At 40.5% G+C, this 16,275-nt stretch overlaps 1 protein-coding gene across 2 annotated transcripts in view; it reads left to right on the forward strand.

Annotated features, from left to right (window-relative positions):
• Window positions 1–2,489: 2,489 nt before the first annotated feature.
• LOC134872211 (poly(rC)-binding protein 4-like) overlaps window positions 2,490–16,275 on the forward strand; it is a 29,998-nt gene continuing 16,212 nt past the window's right edge. For both annotated transcript variants that reach the window (XM_063895401.1, XM_063895410.1), the window contains exons 1-4: window positions 2,490–2,999; window positions 13,109–13,298; window positions 13,504–13,527; window positions 14,923–14,955. In XM_063895401.1, coding sequence (XP_063751471.1) covers window positions 13,191–13,298; window positions 13,504–13,527; window positions 14,923–14,955 — 165 coding nt within the window. In that variant the 5' untranslated portion in view covers window positions 2,490–2,999; window positions 13,109–13,190. The remainder of the gene's footprint in view (window positions 3,000–13,108; window positions 13,299–13,503; window positions 13,528–14,922; window positions 14,956–16,275) is intronic.

Consider the following 16,275-nt stretch of genomic DNA (forward strand, 5'->3'; position numbering starts at 1 on the left):
GATATATGGAAATGTGCTTTCTAATAAACATCCCAATTCTGCATCTAAATGCAAATCATTGCCACAGTGGTAAACACTATATAGGAATCAAACGTGCATGTTCATGCATTTTATTTGTGGGTCTCTTTTTTTCTTTTAGCCGGCACTGCAGACATTTAAACACCTGTAGCTCCTGTAGACTTTTCTTAAAGGAAAGGAAGTTTTAGGCAGGTTTTATGTTTGATAAATGACCATCAATGAAGACGTAAAAGAAAACCACTGCTCAAATATTATTTCAGCTTTCAAAAGGATCAAACTACTGCAAAAGTAAAGTGAAAGACTATGACCTTTTTCTGAGCTCTTGTGGAAGCACACAAAAGCAGAATACATCTTCAATCACCATTTGTCAGGACAAAGTTAAGACACGCTGTGAAATCCAATGCAGTGATTTTTAAGCCATGTTTGTTTGTGCATGGGAGGATTGGAGGGAAGAAGTGAGACGTTCCACGGCTGAGTAATTGTAGCTGTCGCCCTTCTGTCATCTCTCCTTGTTTCAGTGCCATTTAGTATGAGAGGTATTTGTCAAGCTTGAATGCTCTCAGACAAGCAGGAATGATATACATTGTGTTTGCCAAAGCAAGTGGGGGGTCTGTGTACATACCATGGGCTTAAATCAGCACAAGCAAGGCTTTTATGAATTTGAAATCACAATTTAATTTCCAGCTCAATGATTTTACAATGAAAAACACATGTGATCATCTCAGGCTTAACCAAACTTAATTTGATGTACTCTGAATATAAATATATCTCCAGTGTGTGGTTCAGTCACTAAAACTGACTCAAAAAAGAAATCAAATCAAAGTCAACATGTCTCCCCTCTTTATCATTACACATTTGTCCCATACACACCTAGCATGGAGGAAATGTGATTTCTAAGAACTTGCACACCTAGTGCGCTCCCTCAGCTTGTCCAGCCGCGATTCAATGCAGAGCTCACTCTGTTTATTATTTCCTTGCATTATATGTGGCAAGTGTATTGAAGCAATCACAATTCCCTCTCTCAGTTGATGGCTGAGTCATATCCGACAGTGCACCTTAGCTGTTTTTAAAGCCACATCAACATGAGTGATGGCTGGCAGTGGTCTGACCCACACACCCCTAGTGGTGGTTGCATTTTTTAACAAAGCACCCTGTCTCTGCAAGATGGATTTGAAATCACACAGCACCTCCTACTGTTTGAAAAACAACACATCACTCTGACACTGGACCAGATGGACCACAGCAAGTTTTTCATTCAGTAAAGTTTTTATATGTTAAAGTGATTGAGTTACAATTATTTAGAAACTCACACAGAGGTGACAGATAAAACAATAATGGGCCATATAACTATTGTTTTGCTTGCCTTAAGATATGTTTAACCTATGAAGAGATTTAAGACATAATAGTGTAATGTTTCTTCCCTCAAGGTTAAGTTGTAATATGGCTTCATCGCCTAGTGGCAGTGCACTGGAACAGGGTTGCAGTAATCATACCAGATAATTACAGCTCTTTGTGCTGATATCCAGCGTGTCTCTAAGTCAACATTCTCATCATACATCATTGAAATACATAACAAACAATAATGAACTGTGTGAATGTGCTTTATTTCTCTATTCTCTTTTGACTCCAAGCCAAGAGAGAATGTCGCTATCAGACAAAGGGACAAAATGTAACAGCAAAGAGATGGTGGTAAAATTGTCATGCAGTGATAAACAGAGGCCGTTTGTTTACAAATATAAATATGAGTCTAAATCCATTCTGTTGTGGCGAACGAGAGGCACCTCAGATAGTTTGTGAAATAGATGGAGATGTTGTGCTCAAATTACCCTGACACTCCCTCCTTCACACAGGAGGCAGTGGGTCTGTTGATGTCTTCCTTCAATGTCTTTAAATTAATGAGCCGTTTTGTCGAATGAGAATTCATCACATTTATGAGGGGTTTGAAAAAGACATCATTCTGTTTCTGCAATGTTTTTTGTTTAAACCGTGTCCAAGGTAAAGAATGCCAGCCTATTTTCTGGACATGGAGTACATATTAGACAATAATACTACAAATCATATCTTGTGCAAGATAAGATAGAATAATGATAAATGATGCTGAAAAACATACATCCACAAATATGCTTCTTGGTGTGAGTTGCAACACCAAGAGAAGTACGCTAGAGGGCGCTATGTGAGAGAAAGTTACTTGTCTCATGCACACCATAAACTTCAAAAGAAAATTCCATGAGCTTCAATTTTACATTTGCAACGCCGATTTTAATCAGACCAACGCCCTTTAAAGTGTCCTTTTTTTTCTTTTTTTTTGCTCAAGTATTTTTTTATTAGATATCTATGTTTTTTGTTACCCGTAGCTGAAGTGTAGTCTGTGACAACCCTGTGACAATTTCTCCAAATAAGCGGGGTAGGAAAAATGGACGCCCGAGTAGTCAATTTCTCCACTATAATTGAGACAATGTCGCAGATATATGAACAGTTTGATTAAATTTCGCAAATGTAATTTCTGCTGTCATGCTTTGATTTCACACCCCACAGAGTCTCACTGATCCGGAATGTGTCAATCTGCGGTGCGACGCACAGGGAAGAGGCGCACTGAGGTCCAGTAGGGACAGCCAGGATCCACCACACCGACCGAGGCGGGGATACAAACATAAGCTCTTACTGGAGTCTTAAAGGCAGCTGAGCCAAAAAGGACTTGTTTTACTCAGAGAGCACTCTGTATTCTCCCACGAGCTCCCGGTCTCGGTAAATGTTGATCAGGGTGTGCGGGGTGGTCTCCGCCTGCTTATCTCTCAGTGTGTGCGTGTCTCTCCTCAGCGCACAGGCGCCCTGCACTCCAGTCTGCTGACACACCGCGAGGACAGTCCGCGCTACACGTCCGCGTCATTGGACTCTATGTGGATACAAAGCCCGGTCACAACACACATCCATGGGGATACTTTAGTGGCAACTGCAACCCAAGACCATTTACATGAGAACAGGTAAGTGACTTAGTTATTATTTGTAAAGGCACATTTTCGGACGGCATGTTCCTAATTCTCAAACTTGAAAGAGCTCTCACCCTGTGTGACATTGTTGATCGCTATCCACTGTCATGTTTAGTGTCTTCCTCCTATTATACTACATAAATAGATATGTGCTTTTTAATTCATCATTAAAACAGCTCTTTTAGCAATAAAATGTTAGCAATAACCAAATTAAGCTATCAGACCACTTTTAACCAATTGCATTCTTACTGTCCTTCTAAATCACAACAGCCTGTGTGTCATGTTTTTACTTGTTGTGTATAAACTGAAATCCTATCCTAAAATACTAGATTCATAGGCAGGAGCTGGATTAATGAAGCCATAAAGTGACTGTGTTGTTAAATCCAGCGTACGGCACAAAGTCGCCAGATGAGCAGGGGACACAGTTAGACCGAGGACAATTGGGCTCTTGTGTGTTGACGGTTTTATGATAATGAAAGTGGACCCAGTTGGCCAGGCCAGTCCTGAACACACAAGGATCATTCTCAACAAGTCCGGTACTGTGGGCGCCTGCTTGGTGCTGAGGCAGCGAGTGTGTGTGACAGCACCATTATTCACCAAGATGCCTAATTACATTAGTCTTACACTGGAAAGAAAAATTGTCCTGTTAGGCTGACCCAAATGAAAACCAAAACCCAGTGCAGACGCTATTTGACTGGACATGTTTTACTCAATTTGACCATTAGCTTTCAGACTAATTTGTGTGTGTAGTTTAGTTGTATTGTGAAAAAAGCAAACGGTTGTGTTTATCATCTGTACAGATTCCAGGTATTTGCAGTTTTGTTTGCCAGACACCAGAGCTTGTAAACACTAGTCATTTAAAGGATTATTTTCATTTAGCTGCCACAGACAAACAAACTTGTCACCATCTTAATGTAACATACTGTAGGCCTCAATGCAACACATCTTGATGTTTCCCTAAGCTTGTAACAGCTGGAAATAAATAAATGATGTCTCCTGTTTCCACTTAATAACCCTCACATGTTTAGCATATTATTGCCTAATCCACTTTAAGCAACTATGAAATTCATGAGATTGATCATCGTAAGACTCATCACAAAAAAATAATCAATAAAAAAGCAGCCGATAGTGGACCAGCTGCCACTTTCAGGAAATCATGTTCCTGCTGCCTGGAGAGGCTCATGAATCTTACATGTGCACCACTCAAACAAACATGGAGAGAAATAGGACACAATTGGAGAATTGCACAGCACTAACAGTAGGGTGAAACTGTAAGCTGTTTGTAGGAGAATTCATTCAGGTTTAATGCCTTGTGTGACTTCTTTACCAAAGAAGGAGGAGAAAAGGGATTCAGATTCATCTTACTAGCCACATAACAGAGATCAATAAATAACATAATTGTATTACTTGTATCTGTGTGTGGTATTGGGGGTATCTGCTTGAGTGCAAATACACTCTTTATCTAAAAATGGAATAAGACATCGAATTTAAAATATATGTGCCATTCTCACATCAGCCTGGGGAACTACAGGGGGCACAGACACAGACCATCTTGTATTGCTGACTCTCTGTCCAAATGCAATTCCTTAATGCACTCTGAAAGCCAGAGATCTAATAAGAAGTGGAAGAGCATCTTCAATAATGAAACCCCACCTGCATCTCTGCTGCAGAGTGAGGGCTGGGGCCGAGAGGCTTCATAAATAACAGAAGCCAGACCTGACACGTGCTGCTCCAACGTCTGGCAACTGCCAATATTCCCTCTCATCTACTAAAATGCTGTTCTTGCAGAGTAGGGTGAAACAGAAACAATGCTTAGTTTTACTTTGCAGTCATCAAGTAATTGCAGTCCCTTGCAGAAGCTTCACTCTATAAACAGTTCTCCAGAACGAGATCATGGATATTTAATCATGTTTTACTGACTAGGAGAGTACAAGAAGAACTTCCTTAGACCCTTTTAACCCATGATAGCAGAGAGCAATTAACAAAATGTCTTTTAACACGTGTTATTCTCTTGATTACTAAAGTCATGTCAATGTTAAATTAGTCCTAAATTATTTTCCTTCTCTTTTCTACACCCTGTTGACTGTAAGAACTTGTAGTGCTTTTGGACTCTACACAGAAGTCAGTATCTTCTTCACTCAGGCGGTGATTTTGTTGTTGTTGTCACAGGAGCGTTGTTGTGAAACAAATTAATTTTCTCTCCAATATTTGAGGCAAATCCCCTGTAGCAATTAACCTGCATTTGAGCAATTAACCAGTGCTTGTCGCTATCTAATAACTACAGACTCTTGAGGCTCAACTCCCTCTCTTTCAGCTTTGTCGATTACATTAGATGTCAGTTCATAATCCTAATGTTTTACTACAAAGTGGGTTGTGAAGCAAAATCACATGAATACTTAATGATGGAACAGTGTTGTTTCCTTTGTTTTGGAGCTTCTTGTCCTCCTTATGAAGAGAGCCTTTCTTTCTGATGCAGAATGTGACCCACGCTGCTGTTCTTAAGCCTGAACCAGTGGCTGACAGAGCCACAGGCTGTCCCCGCTATGAAAAGATAGCTCTGTGTCGAGCTGCAAAGATTGACCCAGCAGGCCCCATGACTCTCCTGTTGTGTCTCGCACAGAGTCTCATGAGCGTGATTTATTTAGTTCAGAAGTTACTCTCAAAGAGCTTCTTTCATGTCGTAAATAATGTACAGAAACCCCCACAAGAAATATGGATAACATGGATAGGCGTATGCTTAACTAGTTTTAGTAGTGCTGTGTATCAAGCTAATAAGCAAAAAGACTGCCTTCTCAACAGTAATACGCTTCACTATACAGTATCCTAAATACTTAATTGAGGTTTTTTTTCAATTGGCCATCTGCATTAGTGTGTGTGTACGTGTGTGTGTTTTTGTATAGCACCCAAGAAGGAGAGAAGCCTTTTATCCCCCTCTTCAGCTGCCGAGTGCCTGAAATATTTAAGAGGGACTGCACTATATTTGGGTTTGCGCTCAGTTTGTTGAGGAGCTTATGTAATATGTAGTTTCAGCTCAACGTGTGCGGGTACTGTTGTATACCAAATAACACACCAGCTTCACAGCTAACTTAAGCGTAGCAAATGTGTAAACAATATGACTTTGCAGACATACTGTGCGCCACGATGAAGGATACTGTACGGTGAATCGGAACTCCTGCACCATCTGTGCTTTGATTGATTTAATTCCTGTTTTTAAAACGGTGTCTTGTTTTTCAAGGCAGCAGGGCCAGGCCGCATAATTCTCAGGTTACTTGTTTCTCTGGAATATCGATCAACTCGTCTCTCTTCCTGCAACTGTCCCCATCTCTCCCCCTTTCTTTCTTAATTTGTCTCCTTTCTCTGTATACTGTTCTCCACCATCTCCTCTCCTCCCTTTTCTCTAAGGTGTCATATTCTCTGACTCATGCCCTGGTGTGGAGGATGGGAGGAAAGCAGGGATGAAAGGGAAGAGAGGAAAGTCATTTTGCAGATAGAGAGTGACCTTCATCCAGCAAGAGGGATGGGATAAAAGCTGGAGTTAATACCCTGCCAAAGTGTGTTCTCCGCCATGCCAAAAAAAAACATTCAGAATGATATATGGTTCGAGTAGAAGCTCTCTAATAATAAAAAGCATTCAATTATAAATCAAGGCAGGTCAAATGATCAGAATATTCCAGTGGGATAAAAACTCAAACAGCATAATCAAATGTAAACAGTATGTGATGTACAAAGCCAGTTAAATGTTTTCCATAATATATTGTAGAAGATCTTTAATATGAAAAATAGAGCTCCAACAATAAATCAATAATGTGACCAGCCGAAAAGGAATCTGAAATTATTTTGCTAACAATTAATCACTCAAACAAAACAGCCAGACATCTCTCTGAGGTTGGTCTCTGAAATGGGATGACTTGCTTATTTCTTTATGTATGATACTTCCAAGTAATTTGAAGACAGAACCTGAGACTCTTTTTCTAATATTTGAGAGACAAAACAAATCATAGGAAAACTGATCTGCACATTCATTGATACTGTAAGTGCGCCGTTTAAGGACTTGAGCCCCTCTGTTCCCATGCTAACTAAAGTCAGTGTAAATAAAGGCTCAGACAGTGTTACTCTGTGTCTTGAACCAGCCGCCGCTTGGGAGATAACAATTGACAGCACAGAAACACGGCCCCATAAGGTTCATTATCTGTATGTTTGTGTTGTTTTCATCCCTGCTGGCAATAATGAGAAAAGGAGGAAGGAACTCAGGTTTAGCTAATGAAGAAACAGGATCCTCTGTGAAACAACACTTGATCAATGTATGTTTCTCGCACAGTGGTCATGTTCATTCAAGGGTAAACACTTAATAATAACCATTGAACCAGAATCAACTAAAGACTGCTACTTCCTGACACTCACAGGAAGTGATTGCTTAGAGTAGACTGCCATAATAGTGTGAATTACACTCATGTTCATTAGCTGTTGGATTCACTCTTAGAGAGGCAGATTCTGTGGCTCCATATTGACAAGTTGTAAGTTGCCGTGACAATAAGCCATGAAGGTATTGATTCTGGCCACTTTGAGATATGACAGACTTTGCAAATGCACCCGTTTCTGATGTCAATGATCTGAGGCGTCAGAGCTGTCATCATATTGCTGAGAGTGGAATGACAGCTGTGAGAGAAAAAATAAAATAATCTGCTATTCTGTAAAGATAAGAGACTTTTACTTCTGATTTAGTAAAAAACATGTTTGACTTTTAGAATAATTAATTGGTTGTGCTCCAAATGAATCAAGCTAGTACAGTTTTGAAAGATGCTTTTAAACCTTTTGTCACAGCACTTACAATTTACATGCAGGATATCTTGTAGTTTTATTCACTCTAAAATGCCAGATTATGGACTCTAAACCACAGTGCTTTTGGGTAATCTTATCAGCGTGAGCCCACATTTTGTGAAGTGGTTGCAGTGAACTGTGGGTCTCCTCTTGGCTGCAGGGAAAGTGGAGTTGGCTCCAGGAGCAGCGGGCAGCCCAGGGGTCTGATAACCCTCTCTGGGGCTCTGTGGTTGACAGGCGGCTCGCTCTGCAGGCCGACACTGTTATGCTTTAACACCATCTGAAACCGGGGGGTTGATTGTGGACGACGGTCCCCTCTGCCCCGAGGGCTGACCCCTCCTATAATATGTGACAGAGCTGAGACAGACACACTGAGAGTTGAAACACTCCTCTTTAATTTCAAGCCTCTCCTGTTTCACAACTAAAGCCTCTCCTCCTCTCATATTTTCGCTCTATCATCTCAGTGATGATATTGTTGAAGTGCCACCATGGTTAAGTAACATATTACTACTCAAATCAAGTGCTTTTAGGTGTTAAAGTTGTGTGCTTTACCTCAAAGTTTTATGTAATTAACTTGTATTTGATATTTCTTTTTAGATTTAAGTGGGGTTCAGTTGAGAAAAACTTCACATATTCTCTGCAACAAACGGGGAATATTTGAATGAAAATCAGATAACGGTGGTTGTGTTTGATTAGGTTGCTATAATTTTGGATCATAAAACCCTAAGGATTTTTTTAACTTCATCTGTACTCAGTGTGGATTCAGGTTAAGTGTAGCTACAACTGACAGAGCATAATGTATGGTTTATGAAAGTGGGAGAGGAGGTGTAAAATGTGCTTCATTTGTACAAGAGTTTTATGTAGCATATACACTCTTCTCTCGGCTGCAGTAAAATAACTACTCGTCTCGGCTCATAAAACCATATTACTGATGAATCCCAGCATGACTTATGGCAGTGATGCTGTTAAAGCTAATCCAAACATGCAGCCTCTCTGCAAATTTTTCATTCACATGGAAAAGAGTTCATTAATCAAGAAGCCTCTGCAAGCCTAAGTCGTATTTCTGCTGAAATGTTCGTATTCAGACACTCTTGAATAGGCAGTTGTTAGTCCAATCCTTTTCACAATTCTTATACTCTTTCGTACAGCACGTAGTACAATGCATATAAAGCTCGAAATAGACTGTTTACATTTGTTTCTGTGCCTACAGTTGTGTGTTTGTGTGTGGATGTGTGCGTACGTTTCCCTGAGGATCTTTCTGTAGCCCTGACCACTATAGTGACTATCTCTTTAACTCTATCATTTGTCCGTCATCATCATTCCAGGAAATGACGCTCTCATTGTGTCATCCCATGTCCTCAAACATGGCAGTACTTTGAGTTTGTTCATGACAGATATCTGACTCCTGCGGAGCTTCTCAGCAGATCAAAGCTTTCGATGCTCTTGTGTTTCAACAGGACGTTTTCTGCCGATGTGTGTTATAGTGTGTGTGAATTGTTTCCTTCTTTCATCCCAGCAGCTGTATGTGTGTTTGTTTTTCTGCACACAGCCCTGTGAGCGTGGCTGTCTCTGTCTGTGTAAATGGTCTTTCACCTCTTGCCCTTGCCATGCGCGTGTACACACGTTGACACCCTTGCACTTACTGCTCTCTATGTGCCCACCCGGGGGACACCCTATCCTCTCTGCCTATGTGTCTTTATCGAGCGGACACTCAATACCCCCGACTCCCTGTCTGCATTTTATGCAGAGGGGAACCCTGTTTCTATCTTTCACCATGGAGATCAGGCATGTCCTCATTCCTTCTTCATTTTCTTTAAGCTGGCCCAGAGCCGTCTGTTTGCTGTGTGTGTGATAGACATGTTTGCCTCTGAACAGGTGTCCAGTCCTCTAGACAAGCGGGCTGTACAACATCCTTTTCATCTCGGCAGACTCTCTGGAGTGAATGCTCCTGAAAAAGCTAAATATTGCTGGTGGCTGTCAAGGATACGCTGGTTGCTTTTATCCAAGACTTCTTTGATGTATGCTACACAGAAGTAAGGCCAAAAACGAAAAAACACCTCTCTATATCCTAAAGGATAATTCAGTTTTCTTTCCATTTTTTGGTAATGAATGAAGTCTTGTTTTTTGGGCATGATTCCTTTTTGTAAAATGGTACCTATAAGAGCCAGTTAAGCACACATTTAATCATTTTTGTTTATCACACATTATGTTAATGATTATGTTCAGATATTGGGGAAGGTCAAAATGTTTGTTTATGTTCCCCTTGAATAGTGTGTTACGGGGCAATGCTTATATGATATTTTCTTAGAGCACCAATGGTGAATCAATGAACCCTACAATATGAAAAATGTTTAAACCTAGTTGCTTTTGAAAAAAGCAAGAGCTGACTGATGACTTTCCTCTTATGGTTGTGTCAGTCGTTTGGTTTGGTAAGTCATGCTTAATTCAGTGTATTTAAAGATGAATAAAAGCAGTTACTCATAACAAGGAGCTCCTGCAGATAGATTCAGTCAGGCAGAGCAGGACCAAGGTGACACAGTCAGTGACAGAGGAGCAGGACAGTAGATGTGCTCTCTGCCTCGCTCTCCTGGTCTTGACTATTTTGGCAGCTGGGCGCTGCAGTCTGCACTTTGCTAATTCCCTGTTCTGCGTTACCAGGTCTAATTTAGAACAGAGGGGCTCTGTTCATCCTGGAACGCTGCTGCTTGGGATTCTGGAAATGAGGAGTTCAGAGACTCTCCGCCCTCACACAGACACAGAGCACATGCCTTGTTATCAACCCACAGAGCAGAACATAATGATGCCTCCAACCATTAGCTCCTAATGCAATAGAAAGCTAACATTTTAGCCATGCCCTTGGTTGCACAAATGTGCTCTGTGATAACACGTGTTCAGGATGCATCGATCAAGCCCAAAGTCACAATTATGCTGTCTTGCAGTATATCTGTAGCTAACAGCAAGCGAAATGCTCCATATTTTGTTTATCTCAAGTCCCCCTTGGGGTTTGTTTGATATTTATGGAAATTGTATGGAGATTAGCGTCAAACTGATAGTTTTATAAGTCAATCCAATGAGCATCTCTAAAAAAAAAAAAAGGAAAGGGAATCTGAATCGGCGCAATCTTATACAAGAATATGACACTTGCTCCACTTACTACCACATTTTGACGGGCTGGCATGTCAGACTGCACCGCGGCCGTGGAGGGGAATATAAAGCCCACACAGGCCGTCAAGCTCGGTTGGATCTTAAGAAGGATGTGTGCGAGCATTCTAACGTCTCTTTGCAAGCATCCAGTGCATGAATAAATCAATGGAGCAGCAGTGGCCTTGTGCACTATGCAAAAGCAATAAACCTGCCTACAACCTGTCTCTCAGGAATTTAATCTCATCTAAAATAATACCCATTTATTAAACATGATCTACTCACATAGCCCACCAAATCTACAGACAGCATGCAGATTTAGAAAACACACAAATATATGCCAGGCGGCGTCAGTAGGATTGCAGCAGTGGGCTGGTGGTGGCTCCGTAGGCTGGTTGGAATTCACTTAGAGTTTGTCACTGAAAAGGAGTGGTTAGCATGATCTATGATGATAAAGAATTCCTCTGATATCTCAAAGGTCTGAACAGCATAATTAAAATAAAAGCCTTTTTACTATAGTATTGTAAGCAGAGCTGAGGATAAGTAATGTAACAAGTCAATAGACAGAAATTAATCAGCAGCCACACTGATAATTATTTAATTATTTATAACTACGCCAGTGGCTAAAGAAAGAGAAATGTCAATCACTTGCCAGGTTCCCCACTTGGGTCAGAATATCTTAACCATTTCAATGTTTTACTTGTTAGGTTGATTTGCGCAACATTTGGGAAAGATGTACATGGTTTCCAGATGATGAATCTAATTGACTTTGTTAACCCTCGACTTATCCAGAGAAATATCTTAACATCCACCAGAACGCAAATTATGTATCCAAAAGACTTCAATGATCACAAAATACAGTGCCTGCAAACAAACATTGGCTAACCTGACCAAGTTTGTGGTATGTCCACTGGAGTGAGTCGTTTAAAGTGATAATAATAAACATGTTCATGATCAAGCTACAGAAATGAGAGATTAAGCTGAATATTTTGGGGTTGGAAAGTCTTCACCTAATGTTTCTAAATATTTTGTTGATATTTTCCAATAGAATGACATTAAATAATCCACTGAATATTCAATAAATAAAACAAGTGTAACTCTCATTGACAGCATTTGTCACATCCTCTAAAAAATGAATCTCTCCTTGACTTTATGTTCTGCTTATCACACAGCATCCACAGTGTAGCTATATTTATGCATCCCATCTACTTCTCCTGTCCTGGCTGACAAATGTAAGCAAATATAAATCATGAGGAAACACAAATGATTCCATGAACTAATTATACACATCATGCTGAGACTGAGCTGCCAGGTGGCTCGCATATTAATCATAATACCCAATGTCACATTACTGACATGCCCGTCGCTGCTGCCACATTGTCATTCTGGGATCAACACAGATGTTCCTTATTTGTTGTCTGCGTATAAACTTTGCCCATAAGAGTGTTTTTCTCTCTGACTGACTGATGAAAATGGAGTAGATAGATGTCTGGTCCCTAAAGGAGTTCCAAACATTTCGAGTTTTAGGAAAACTGAATTTGAATAGAATTTGATTCACTTTGTATAATACTTGTGCCTACCTTGACGGAAAGGACATTTTTTTTTTTTTTCTGCCAATTTCACTAATCACTCAACTGGCTGTGAGAGAAACCGCTTGTCAGTTACTGAAGTCGCACAGATAGTGTGTTAGTCACTGATGGCCACCCACTGTTAGGACCTGGTAGCCCTGATGAGATGCAACATCGCTGACATTGCTGGCGCCTCTAGGTCAATATCCTGCACACAATATGACATCGGACTTATACTAATGAAGAAGTTCCTCACACACAGATACTTGATTTGATGTTTTTTCAAAGACCTTTAAAAATATAAATGTATTTGAAGGGGATGATTTTTTCCTTTGTTCTTTGATCTCCAAGAATTATTATGAGCCAACAATACAGTTATATACAGTACGGGCTGTTCACATAGTGCTCAGTATGACTGAAATACTAGGACATCAGCGAGATCTTGAGTGCAAACAATAACGTCTGTGTGAGCATGAATGCAAACGTTTGTTACTTACGCCACGCATTTCTTTTAAGTTTGACAATTCTTTTGAAGAGAAGAAAAATGTATTTTAACTTTATTCTCTTCTCTTTCAGAGCGACACTGAAAGACACCGGAGAGCAAGAGAACGAGAGCTGGCCTTGGTTTGGTTGTGTGACCAGCGAATGAACCTTGTTCATGCGTCTCCCTGCGTGCCACTCCCACATCACTATGAACTGTGAGCAGGACTTTGCAGACGGGGGCTTGGGAGTGACCCTCACACTACGACTGCTCATGCATGGAAAGGTACGAGCCTCCTGTGCATATTTTTGATGAATATGTTTGTGAATGAATAAATTGCATGCTTCAGCATTTTGGGATTTCTCAAGCCTAAAAGGTGCTGCTTCGTTAATTACCACAAATATATAGAATTAATAAATGACGAAGCATACGATATGTTTTTTAAACTGTATTTATTGTATGTAATAACCTTTATCTCCTTGTTTTTTAGGAGGTCGGAAGCATCATAGGAAAGGTAGGAATTCCTATTATTATTCTACTACACAAAAAACTGCAGATTTGATTTAAACCATATAATAAATACCAAAGTTATATCTTTATTGGATTAGGCTAATGTTTTAAAATGCAATGCTTTGTCTAATCTTGTTAAAATGTACCTTTACTTTACATTTTTACTAAGACAAATCCCTTTTTGATGCCTTTTATGTAGATTTATAATAAGCCTTCGTGGAATTCGTGAATTCCTCCTTTCAATCTTGAAATCATTGCAGAGCTCAAAGCTCTCTAACAAAACATTTTTATTTTGAACATCCCCATTCTAAATGTAATTGCCCTAAACCAACCCTCTTAAGACTTTGCCACCACCCCCACCACCCATAATGCAACCCAGTAATCCATCAAACAGAAACATAAGTGCATTGACTGCAAGCCTCCTGTTGAAACTGAGCTCCAATGACATATTACTGTAGGCCCCTTGTGGGCACTTTAAGTGTCTGGTAGGAAGGGCCTGGCTGCTCTATGCTGCATCGCTGGCTCCAGCTATCACGCCTTGTAATACAACACCTACAAAAGACATCAATAGAAGAAAGAACAGGGACAAAAGAAATATATGAAAGCAAGAAAATAAAGACTGTTGGAGAGAAAGATCCCATAAAGGACTGCAAATCAAAATATCGCAAAGAAAATAGAGAAAAGAAAAATAGAGACGGGCGAGGCACACACTGTGCAGCTCAACACAGAGAGGCACTTGATCTGCAGTACTTGGACTAATGACAAGCCACTTCATTTATTTGGCAAACCTCTTATCTTTGCTCATCAATAGAAGACACTAGAATCACTATGCACCACATAATAATACATGTTCCTGGAGTATTAAATAAATAACAGTGTAGCCATAAAGTCATTGCTATGGCTTCCCAGTAATTCCGTGGGTGCATGAAGGTGTGAATATGGCTTCCCAGTAATTCAGTGGGTGCATGAAGGTGTGAACACAGGTGTGGCAGCTTGGATGGACTTTAGCCCAAAGAAAATAGGGGACAGGAGAAGAAACAATCCCCAAAAAAAATCCCCCAAGCAGAGGATGAGCTGCAGCGTGACACAAGTCTGACATAATGTTCTTGTCCTTAGCAGGAGCCCGTAACACACGCTGCATATTGAGCCGTTACAGCAGGTGTACGTCCCGTCCAGACGCACAGATCCATTTGATATCTTTTAGAGACAGCATTACAGAGAGCACCACTGCGATGCATTGCACATCTCACACACTATCTGAAATGTGTTCAGCTAAATTCAATTCTGACTTTCGTGTTTTAAAATAGCCAGTTTCACTTAGAGGTTGAAGACACCGTGATGTTTTAAATGAAGTACATTTGATCCTGTTTAAAGCTGTCCTTCATCTTCTCTTTTGCAGAAAGGAGAGACTGTGAAACGAATACGAGAAGAGGTACTGTGTCCACGATTTAGAGATTTAAAACAACAGCTTTTTATAGTCTGCATCAGTAATGCTATTTGCTGCTGATTTTACATGTGTTTCTGACTGACTGTCAGCAAGCCATACAGCCAAAATAAGTCCTATTTGTTCTCTATTTTTGCTACTAAGACATGAACAGACCACATCTCTTCTTCATCTTAAGAGCCAATATAATTCAATCTCAGAAGGCCTTTAATGCTGCGCAGGCTCTCTGGTCTTGTACGTTGTATGTATTAATAGTAAAGCTTAGCTCTCTCTGTATGATCTTTGAGTCTGAAAAGCATACAGAGCAGGAACATTGTCCAGATTGCCTTTTGGGCACTAACAACACCTTTTCAATTTAAATCCTCTCTCTCTCTCTCCCCATCATTTGCCTACCACTCCTGTAGCTGCTCCCTCGTCAAATCCTTTTTCTTTTCCTGCTTAAAACAACTTACTTTTTTCTCTCTTCCCCTCCATTTACTCTTTATAAATCTCAAGGGTGCAGCCGAACTAACACCGCTTGGTTACCTCTTTGTATTAAAAAGTAATTAGGCTTACACCTTGGCTGTACATTTGATTCTGTCTCTGGCTGCTAGGGTTTAATGTTGAACTTTATGAGGCAGAGGGATAAACAGAGGAACAATGAGGTCATGGGACAATGCAGCCCTGCAGAGCTGATGGATAAACTTCTCACCCATGGTAGTCATCTACCCATTCATCCAGCCAGCCAGTTTTGGCCTTTGTTACTTTCCAACTGTACGACCCTCATCCTGTCACCCGCTCCCCAGGCCTTACAGTCCCAGTGGGATCATGACTCACTGGAGTGACTGGAGAAATTGTCCTGAAGCTCAGAGCCTGTCCAGCCTCTCCTCATGTGACTTTCACTCAAGGACACCAAATGGAGGAAGAAGAGCAGGACATTTGTCATTCAAGGGCAACGCCCCCAGAAGAAACTACATTATGTTATCAGTCTATGGGATGTGCGCTCCAGCTTTCGGTCTCACTTCCTTTTAAATCTTGTCAATTGACTACTGCTGTCCACAGATGCGTTGTACTGTAAAGTATATCTCTGGCCAACCACAAGAAGATAAACATTTTAGCAAATCAGCTTGTTTGGTTTCTTGCTAAAGTAAGAGGCAAAGAACAAAATCCCTTTTGTTTCGTTATTGTACTGTATATAGGTAGGTACATTCAGTAGCTGGTTAGCTAAGCCTACCATAAAGACTTTAAGCAGGGGAAAACAGCTAGCCTGGCTCTGCCGAAAGCAGCTAGTTTTTACCAACTAGCACTTGCAGTAAGGTACTGCTCCTA

The sequence above is a fragment of the Eleginops maclovinus genome, chromosome 1 (assembly GCF_036324505.1).
Source record: "Eleginops maclovinus isolate JMC-PN-2008 ecotype Puerto Natales chromosome 1, JC_Emac_rtc_rv5, whole genome shotgun sequence".
Classification (NCBI taxonomy): Eukaryota; Metazoa; Chordata; class Actinopteri; order Perciformes; family Eleginopidae; genus Eleginops; species Eleginops maclovinus.